General features: G+C 43.1%; 1 protein-coding gene across 1 annotated transcript in view; it reads left to right on the top strand.

Annotated features, from left to right (window-relative positions):
* Positions 1-4,885: 4,885 nt before the first annotated feature.
* The window catches only part of STAP1 (signal transducing adaptor family member 1), a 38,388-nt gene continuing 33,049 nt past the window's right edge, over positions 4,886-10,224 (top strand). Inside the window, exon 1 of the mRNA XM_006027530.3 lies at positions 4,886-5,008. Within this exon, the coding sequence (XP_006027592.2) occupies positions 4,886-5,008 (123 nt within the window). The remainder of the gene's footprint in view (positions 5,009-10,224) is intronic.

Below are 10,224 nucleotides of genomic sequence, written 5' to 3'. Positions count from 1 at the left end.
ATTTTACAAGAATGAAGCAAATTCACCACCTGAACCTAAAAGCTGACACCCTGGCTCCTGCCCATTGTTCCAGCAAAATCTACATGTTCACAGAGCTCAAGCTGCCTCAGCACAAGAGAATTTCCTGCCCCGGAGAAGTTTCCATCACCTCAGGTTCCTGTGAAATATGAAATATCATAACCAGAAGGAAACATAATTCAACAAAGGAGGCAAGAGGGCGCAAAGGCCCCCCTGGCTCACCAAAAGCATCCGGGAACGTCTTCAAACAAAAAAGGAGGCATAAACCTGTTGGAAGGGAGGGGCCATCACAAGAGAGGGCTATACCTCGGTCACTTGGGAATGTAGGGGGGTGGTCAGGAAGGCCAAGGCGGAAATGGAGCTGGGACTAGCGACCCAGATCAAGGACAACAAGAAATCCTTTTTCAAATACATAGGGAGGCAAAAGAAGGTGCCAAGTAATGTGGGGCCTCTGCAGGACACGCTAGGAAATCTGGTCATCTCACCTGACAGTAAAGCTGACATATTCAACAATTTCTTTGTCTCCGTATTTCTGAGGAGGGACCTGGATATCTCCTCCACTGTGGGTGGCACACCCAGGCCTAGGGTTAATGAGGACCTTGTCAGGGAACTTCTAGAGGGACTAGATGTATTTAAATCCACAGGTCCACCCCACAGTGCTTAAGGAACTAGCAGGGGTCATTGCGGGGCCCCTAGCACAGCTCTATGAGCACTCATGGCGCTCAGGCAATGTGCCAGAGGACTGGAAAAGGGCCAATGTGGTCCCCATCTTCAAAAAAGGGAGGAAGGAGGACCCAGAAAACTATAGGCCCGTGAGTCTTACCTCGGTCCTGGGGAAGTTTTTCGAAAGAATTATCCTGGCACATGTCCAGGAAGGGCCAGCAGGGGAGGTTATGCTCAGGGGCAACCAGCATGGGTTCATTAGGGGCAGTCTTGTCAAACCAACCTGGTGGCCTTCTATGACCAGGTCACCAAGTCCTTGGATGCAGGTGTCGCAGTAGCTATAGTCTTTCTGGACTTCAGGAAGGCCTTCGACGCGGTCTCTCACCCCATTCTCAGTAAGAAACTAGGAGACAGTGGTATGTTGCCTACGTGGTCAGATGGGTCACTAACTGGCTGGAGGGCTGCACCCAGGGGGTGGTGGTGGACAGGTCTTATTCGACCTGGAGGGATGTGGGCAGTGGGGTTCCCCAGGGCTCAGTCCTCGGACCCACACTATTCAACATCTTCATCAGTGGCTTGGGCGAGGGGGTAGAAAGCACCCTGTTCAAATTCGCAGATGACACTAAGATGTGGAGTGAAGGTACGCTAGTAGGAAGGAACAGGCTGCAAGCGGATCTAGACAGGTTACAGGGGTGGGCCGATGAGAACAGGATGGGGTTCAACACTGAGAAGTGCAGGGTGATGCACCTGGGGAGGAAGAACCAGCGGCACACCTACAGGCTGGGGAACTCCCTTCTCACCAGTGTCGAGACAGAAAAGGATCTTGGAGTCATCATTGATGCCACAATGAACATGGACCAACAAAGTGGGGACGCGGTCAGGAAGGCCAACCATACCTTGTCGTGCATCCAAAGATGCATCTCAAGCAGGTCCAAGGAGGTGATCCTCCCCCTCTATGCAACACTGGTCAGGCCACAGCTGGAGTACTGCGTCCAGTTCTGGGCACCGCACTTCAGGAGGGATGTGGCCAATATGGAGAGGGTCCAAAGAAGGGCCACCTGCATGATCAGGGGGCAGCAGGGCAGGCCCTACAAGGAGAGCCTGAGGGACCTGAACCTGTTCAGCCTCCACAAGAGAAGGCTGAGAGGGGATCAAGTGGCAGTCTACAAACTAGTCAAGGGGGACCAGCAGGCATTGGGAGAGTTCCTGTTCCTCTGAGCAATCCCGGGAGGTGCAAGAAACAACGGACACAATGGTGCTGGCTCCTACCCTGGGGGTCTTTAAGAGGAGGCTGGATGAACATCTGGCCGGGGTCGTTTGACCCCAGTGCTCTTTCCTGCCCATGGCAGGGGGTCGGACTAGATGATCTCCTCAGGTCCCTTCCGACCCTACCTACTATGAAACTATGAAACATCCTACTTGACACCAGACAACATCAAGCTAAATAGACTGTTCTAAGTTTTCTCTAAGCCCATGAACACCGTGCGTCCCCGAAGGCTGGGGGGGCACAGCGGGCTCCTGCAGGCAGCGGTGGCACTGTCAGCAGTGGAAGCATGGTGGAAGCAAATGGGAAGCTTCCACAGGTGGCCACAGCAGCAGTGGTTGGGGTGGTGGTGAGTGCCGGCCCATGGTCAGCGACCACCTGCAGATGCAGCCAGCAGCAGGCAGCAGCAATCATGGACCGCCTGCAGACGCTACAGCCGGCAGCGGGGTGGGGGTGAGCGGTGACTGCAGCAGTGTCGATGGCACCTTTTTGCAAGGGGTGTACGTTGCCAATGTCTCAGCCTAATTTGCACAAAATGAACTAATCAGACCAGGAGATCTTCCAACACCTCCTGCTTTCCTATGAAGTATGAATTTTCATTTCCACCTAGGAGCAATTTTACAATCTTTACATTCTCTTATGCCTAAGGAAAGGTGATTATGCCTAAAATCTTGCAAATAAAAACTTTTTTTGCAAATACCTAGTTGGTCTAATAAAAGATATGACCTCTGTCATGAGCCCCAATTCCTTTTGCCTGTACAATAATACAGCTACAAACTGTACCCCTTTCACTTTTGCAGGCACTCTGCAGCAGCAGAGGGCAGTAAAGGGAGCATAAACAATACCTAGGCAGGTTTCCTGTAGATTATGTTAGCATCTAAACAGAAAGTACAGAAGGATCCTTTTGAGGCAAATCCGTCTAATGGAAAGATATTTTTCTGGAAAACAAAAAATTGTGGCTTTGCCTTGATTTCATCATACTTATGATTTTATAATAAAAACACCAGAATCCATGAGAGTTTTTTTAGTAATGGGGTTCAGTTTGGAAACTGGGAAAATTACATTTCCACTAGGCAGAGTAATTGGGGTAATATTTTAAAGAAGGTTAACTATCAGCTCTTTAGAAGTACAGTACAGACTAGCTAGATGCCTAGTATAAAAATCAAAATGAGAATGTTGCATGCTGAGCTGGAGAATTGAAAAGATAAGTTAGCGAGAACAGACCAACATTTCAAAATGCGCTCTGAAGTAATTAAACACAGAATTTTTCTTATAGCAAGTAATAATCGGGGGATCCAATTCCCCACTGACCTCCACTTTGCAAACCCATTCCCACCCTTACAGAGTAACTATAATGCTACTATTCTCATTTGCCTTCATTTTGTACAGATATATACAACTGCATACACTGAAGGGCAATAGTGAATCAAGTCTAGTATTATTTAGCAAAATATGCTTTAAACTCCAAGGCCGCGTCCAGACAAGCATGGACATTCGGTTCCCCAGGGACAAAAAGCAGCAGCACACCTTGTGCAGCTGCTACTTGTCCCCGGGGAATGCCTGTGCCACATACCCTCTAGCACGGGCAGGTTACCCCAGCAGCCTTACCTGGGGGCTGGGGACGCTGCAGCCATGGTGCTCCTGCAGCTTGGAGCCTGGCTGGCAGCCAGACCATGGTTCTAGCAGGCCAGCCTCCAGTTTTGGGCAGCACGTGCTCCAGCCATGTGCACCACCCTGCTTTTTTCCACATGAGGTTTTTTTTGACTCTGTGATCTCCCTGGGTCAAAGAAACCTCCTGTACTGCAAGGTAGGAGTGCAAGAAATGCCTGAATGTGCGGTGTGTGGTGCCACAGATGGGTCTGTGGTGCCACACACCACATGGCCACACTCATCTGGATGCAGGCCAGGGGTCTTCACTTGAGCTAACCTAGAACACACTTTCTGGTTGAAACCTTTGCTAGGTCACATTGTAACCTGTTGATATACAGTAAGAATGCTAAATACACAGTAACAATATTAGCCCAATGCCAGGGGCTAGAGATACAGTAATTGCCTATTTACATACAATAAAGTCTTGTTGGACTTGTGTGCAAGTTGCAGCCAAATACCCTTGAATATGATCCATAAAATGAAAGAAAAAATATTTTCCCTTTTTCTCTGGAGAAGACCTGAAAAGATTTTTCAAGTTCACTTTTCTTGATGTTTCTTACCTTAGAAAAATCACAATATTGGGTCTAGCTATTCCTGATTTAGCTAAAATATTCCTGGAAGGGGAAGAGATTTAGGATTAAATCATATTTCTGTTGAAGTTAGTGCAGATTTTCCATTAAACTCTAACGACCAGGATTTCATCCTTGGGAAGTTATTTCACTCAGTCATCACTTGAAAGTTTTAGATCTTCCACAAAGACTGCTTTTCTATCAGAAATCTCACTCACACTTGTGTATAACAACAAAACACAGTTCCAAAAAAAAAAAAACCCCACCAAAAAACCCTCTTCCTCTATCAATTACTTTTATAATGCCAAAACCCCACCTAATCTCCTAACTCCTGGGGATCTTCTACAAAAACAATAGTGAACAGATGTGCAGAACCTGTTAGCTTTCTCTGCCAACTCCCCAAGAATAATAATGCCACATCTTATCAGGATCATCATTATTTTCATGTACTTTCCTTGCAAGTCAAGGTGCTTTACCATAAATTACACTCTAGGAGAGTCCCCTCTAATCCAATTAACCTTGCTCCTGCTTATATTCTACGGTGCAAAAGGCGTCTGTGGTAGGTGTTTAACAGTAACTGCGGAGACTTCCTCTTTATACCGCTGCCTTTTTTAACTCACATCAGAGCAAGCTCTCTTCTGCCCAAGGCTGAGAACAAGCAGACAAGAACAGACAGAAAAAAAAACAAAACGCATCCACACCTCAGGGGACAGAAAGCAGGATGGGAGATCTTGAAGAAATCCCTAAGCCAGCCCCACGGAGAATCTTCCATGAAAGACAGAGGATCACGGCTTTGCCCCTGTACTTCGAAGGGTTTTTATCAATTAGGCGTGCATGGCATCAGGTAAGGCATAAAAGCCCAGCAGTAAATACAGTTAAACTTTTCCTCAGAAGTGTGTTGTCACTAGGTACAGGTATTGGAGGAGAGTAGGCAATCCTTTGCTTTAGCTTTGGTCTACAATCAAACTTGTCTTGAGATAACACAAGCTATTTTAATTTATACGTTCAATTTTTCCAGGGCAAATTTCTTGTTGACACACTTTCTGAATATGGACATCCTATTTCAGTGTAATGCAAGTCAGTGTTTTACCAATGTAAGCGAAATCAAAATAGGATAGTGTTATTCTGATATACGTATCCGCACACACAGACTTTCCTTGAAATAAGTAACTGTGGTTTACAGTTGATTTCATTATCTCCAGTACAAAATCATGTGCCAATAGGACCTGAGTAGCTCTTGCTATTTTTAGAAATATATTCTGCCATTGATCAGAATGTCATACTTTCCATTCCCATACTTGAAACTCTTTTTTATTTTTATCTCACTTCCATAAACTCTAGGGAATGTTTAGTGATACTAATGTGTTAAATATGGAGAATATTGTGGAATATTTATGAGCATGAATTTCCTTTCCTATCAATATAACAAATTTGAGCACAAAAAAAATGTTGATTTCTCAAGCTGTAGCTTATTTTGGGTTTCCATTTATGCATCATTGTTATTCTTTAAATTTATCCAATTAAACAATACATAACATAATAATAGTTCCATGCACCATCCCATTACATTTGATTATCATCTCCAGGGAAGTTGATGGGGATCAATTGGTTTCACAGGTATGATCATGGCAAGAAGTTCATATTTTGCTCTTTTGGTTTAAAAACAGTATCTGACCCGGTTATATGATTCTAATTTATCCTGTATTTTCCTGACTATTAATCTTAATCCTGAAGTTCTCAGCTATCTAGCACGTAAAATATGTTGCCAGTATTTTTAATAGTAATTAAAATATATATATTTGTTAACTCATTTATTTTTGGACTAATTCAGAATAAATCAGTGAACTACTTTTGGATACAGGATAATCAATTAGGCCATGAACCTGTAGAGACATATGTAGGTGTGTGTGCATATTATTAATAAATATTGACAGGACCCTGTCCTTAAACAAGCTAATTACTTTCTATCACATATATTTTTTTCTATTTCAGAATTTGAAGGTAGTGGTCACTGTAGCTTAGGTTTCAACTTAATTTTCACTAAAACCTTTCTTTTCCCCCTCTCCCCACAAAATATTAATGTTTTCAGAGACATTTTAAAAAAAAGACTGTAAAAGAATTTAATTTTTTTGTACTTTTTCACTGCCTACAGATGACCATTTTTCTCTTAATTTTGAAGGCAAACTGATAGCAAACTTGTTTGTTTCCCCTATCATCCCCTTCAGGAGAATGAGAGAAAAATATTTTGCTATAATAAAAGAAAAAATGGAAAGACTACAATTTCTTTTACTAAACTAGAGTCAGAAGAAATTCATGACCTTGGTACCTTCTCAGTATTGCTAATCCTAATGTATTCCAACATGACAAATCAGTTCAGTTGCCTAGTCTAAAGAAATAAAGACAGGATATTTTTCAAAGGTCCTATGTATTTGGTCTCTTTTTATAGGCTGCTCTCTTAAGTCGGTAGCTCATACTCTGGACATTCAGTGTTCAATTCCTGTGACTTCCCTGTGGTTTTTTGATGTTTTCAGCGCTGCAATGCGATTTTCTTGGATATCAGAGGAGGCCATAAAAGTCTCCAATAGGTCCATAAATTGTAAGAATTAGAAGTTGCTGCCAATAAAAACGGACAAGAATGTAAACTTAATAGCCCTTTAAAGAATAGCCTCCTATAAAACTTTATTTCCTTAGGACAGTTTAATAATGGGGGTGGGGAGAGAGCAGTGTCACAAGCTGTTAACATGGTCAGGTCAAAGTATACAGGTGCAGGGACATGACTGTATATGTTAGGAAAACTGCAGCTTCTGCAGATGATTAAGCGCCACCTGTGTTCCTCTCTGCCTTCTTTATTCCCACCCTAATTTAAGTCTCAATCCTGCAAACAGATTCAGACTAGTGCACCCTTGTACCTAGCTTGATCCCTCTTTGGGAGCAGTGATAGAACCATTTTAGACTATGTTCTCTGGGGCATGAATTAGGTCTTTACCTTTAAAGCAGGCACATTTATGGGATATATTACAATACCAAGATCTTTATAATATTTGAAGCCGTCTTCAGTATGTAAGTGAGATGACATAAAGATCCTGCTACCCATTTCCATCCTGTATATTTGTTTTGTTTCTCATAAGAAACAATGGGTTTACCCACAGTATCTTTTCAACCTAGATTAAAACAACTGGCTAATCTTCCCCAAATTGAAATGATGTAGGGTAGCTAGCAGATATGGCAGGGATTGCTGGTTGCTGCTGGAATGTAAAGTGCACAACTATGGAAAGGAATAAAGAAGGAAAAAAGCTAAAAAGAAATTAAGCATACCAAGATCTGGGTTTTGTTGTAGATGGCCCTAGACCAAAGCAAAAAACCTTACTGCTATTCCAGGGACCAGGCTTACGTTTACTGAAGATGTGATACCGCAGAACCTATGACAGCCAGAAGTACAAATGTCATGCACTGCTGAAGTCAAAGGGAAACTCAGCTACTCTCTATGACTTGCTCTGCTCCTCTGGAAAGCTGGCCACTGGCTTAGAAGGCTAATTTCAAGCCCTTGTTTTTGAAAATCTTGGCACCTAAGAACCAGTGCATTTCTGAGGCCTCCAGATAGATACATCATGGATTGAAGATAATTATGAATAACTATTTTGGGTTGTGTATGAAGTATTTTTTCCCTTCTCTGAATAACATAATTTTATAAGACATATATAACAGATATGAATTTATAATATATATGATATATAAAATGTAAACCTTTCATATTAAAATATTACCAGAACATCACAAAATGAATTACATCAAGCCTTAGCAATGAAAAAGTGAACATATAGCACGCTATATAACAGAACCACTGGTGCTTCTACATGAGAGAGAAGGTGGAACACCGACCAGGGAGCTTGGGTACCGCTTGTCTCTTAACAGGCCCAAACATGCTATTTTTTCTGCTCGATGAGAGAAGCCAGGACTTTACCATTTTAAGCATCAGATCCAATGTGCATAAAGTCAGGGTCAAGCTAGGAAGTTTGCCATTTAACTTAGCCCCAAATTTCCTTAAAGCTGAGCTGTGATTTGGACCAGGGGTGCTGCTTAAGAGCTGTTTCTAAAAAGAGTTTGTTGTTGTACATTCAGTTCTTGCACTTAAATTTTGAATATTTAAGGGCCTCAACAGATGATATGTTTACACAAGTATACAAAATGGAGAGGAGAGACAACATAAACTTTTACCCCATCTATACTACATCTTAAACCCATTTTTTAAATGGCTTTGGTTAACACGGTTAACAGTTGTACTACCTGGTGCGAACAGTGCTTGGGTTTGTCAAAACTACTTTTTCATTACTCTTTTAAAATAAGAGATTTAAACAAACTGATGGCTGTGGCCTGCATTTAGTCAGATAAAAATTTGTTCAAACTTAGTTCCTTATCATGCAGAGAAACCATAGCGTAGGTGGTTCAGCAAGATCTAGGATGGACATGAAAAGACCAAAATAGCACATTGATTCACGTAAGCAGTAGCAAACAGGTACTACAGAAAACAGGAACTCCAAGAAACCAAAAATAGACTATGAATCTTGCTTTTAAATTGCTAGCAACAGTCAAATGTATTATAAACATGGCCTTGTTTCATCTAGCCTGATGGGAATAGCCAAATATTTAGTAGTGCATTTCTCTCAATACTTTTAATAGTAATATATAAGGAATATATTTATACCTTTCCTCTTAAAGAAATGCTAAACATTTCTAAAATGAAACCTCTGCTACAGTGGAATGTGGCAACTATTACTCAGGTCAGAATAACTTCATGCCCCAAATCTGAAAAAGGAAAATTAATTATGGCATGCAATTGAAATGGCATGTCTAGTCAGTTCTTCAGTCCTATAGCTGACCGTAGGTTAAGAAGCCTGCAGAAATGCCTGATTCTATTACTTTCACTATCAACTATTAATTCTTATTTGAAAAAGTGGGATACCTAGAAACCTTAGTTATGGCTCAAGACTTCATTATGTGAGACCCTGTGCAAACACAAAATTAAGAGCCTGAACAGGGTTCCATCCCAGGGGTGGCCATGATGCCCTTGGAGCCCCGCTAAACCCTTATCTATCACTTTAACTTTCTTTGGGCAATCTCCCCTCCAACTCGCCTATCATGCCTTGAGGTCCTTTTGCTTCTAGAAAAAAGGGAGCTGCCTCACGAGAGTTCATACTCAAGAACACAGGTGTTACTGCTCATTGCCTTAAGGACTAATTACATGGCCTCCTCATCTCCCCTTGTAGCCATGCTGCAGCCACACAGCTGTTAACAATCCCTCGCTCTTCCTTGGGCATTAACCCCCTCTGCCCAATCAAGTCAATTCTCTCATCCATGAGCCTTCATCCTCCGTGTCAACTTCTGTCAATGTGGGCCTCTAAACCTGGAACAATCTCTACCAATGTTGGGACCTCCAGCCCTGGTGCTTTTAACTGTCCCATTCCCTCCTGGGCTTGGGCCTCTGTACCTTGAACAATCTCAACCCCTCCCTGGGCTCAAGCCTATTACCTCTGACAGACCCAGCCCCTCATGGGGTATGGAACCCCTGGCCCTGATTCTCACCCCTTGCAAGCCCTGACCCAACCAGCTTTCATCCCTCTTCAGCTGTTGCCCTGCTCTGTGGCCTAGGCTCCACTCTCTCCCAAGCCAGTTAAGACCTCTACTAGGGGTGTGTAACAGGCCCTATTCAATTCGGATTTGGCCTGAATCGGGGACAGCGATTCAATTCATTGATTTGGATCACTGTCCCCGATTCAATTCAGCCAAATCCAAAGCTGAAGCTTTCAGGTTGATTCAGAGAATCAGCAATTCGGCCATAAACACAGCTTTAAATGTTTTTTTTTCTACATACCTCGAGGTAGCAAGCACAGCTCGTGAACAGTGCGATGCTGGGGCAGATGGAGTGTCCCACAGGAGTGCTGGGGGGCCCCCTGTGTGCTCAGCAGTGAACCCAGAAGTGGACCAGAAGGATATTCGGTCCACTTCCAGATCCACCATGGAGTGTGCGTTCCCCCAGCTTGGCAATCACCCGCAGGGGAACCC

The sequence above is a fragment of the Alligator sinensis genome, unplaced genomic scaffold (assembly GCF_000455745.1).
Source record: "Alligator sinensis unplaced genomic scaffold, ASM45574v1 scaffold320_1, whole genome shotgun sequence".
In the NCBI taxonomy this organism is placed as follows: domain Eukaryota; kingdom Metazoa; phylum Chordata; order Crocodylia; family Alligatoridae; genus Alligator; species Alligator sinensis.
Note: the sequence above shows the minus strand (reverse complement) of the source record. Positions and strands in the feature narration are given on the sequence as shown.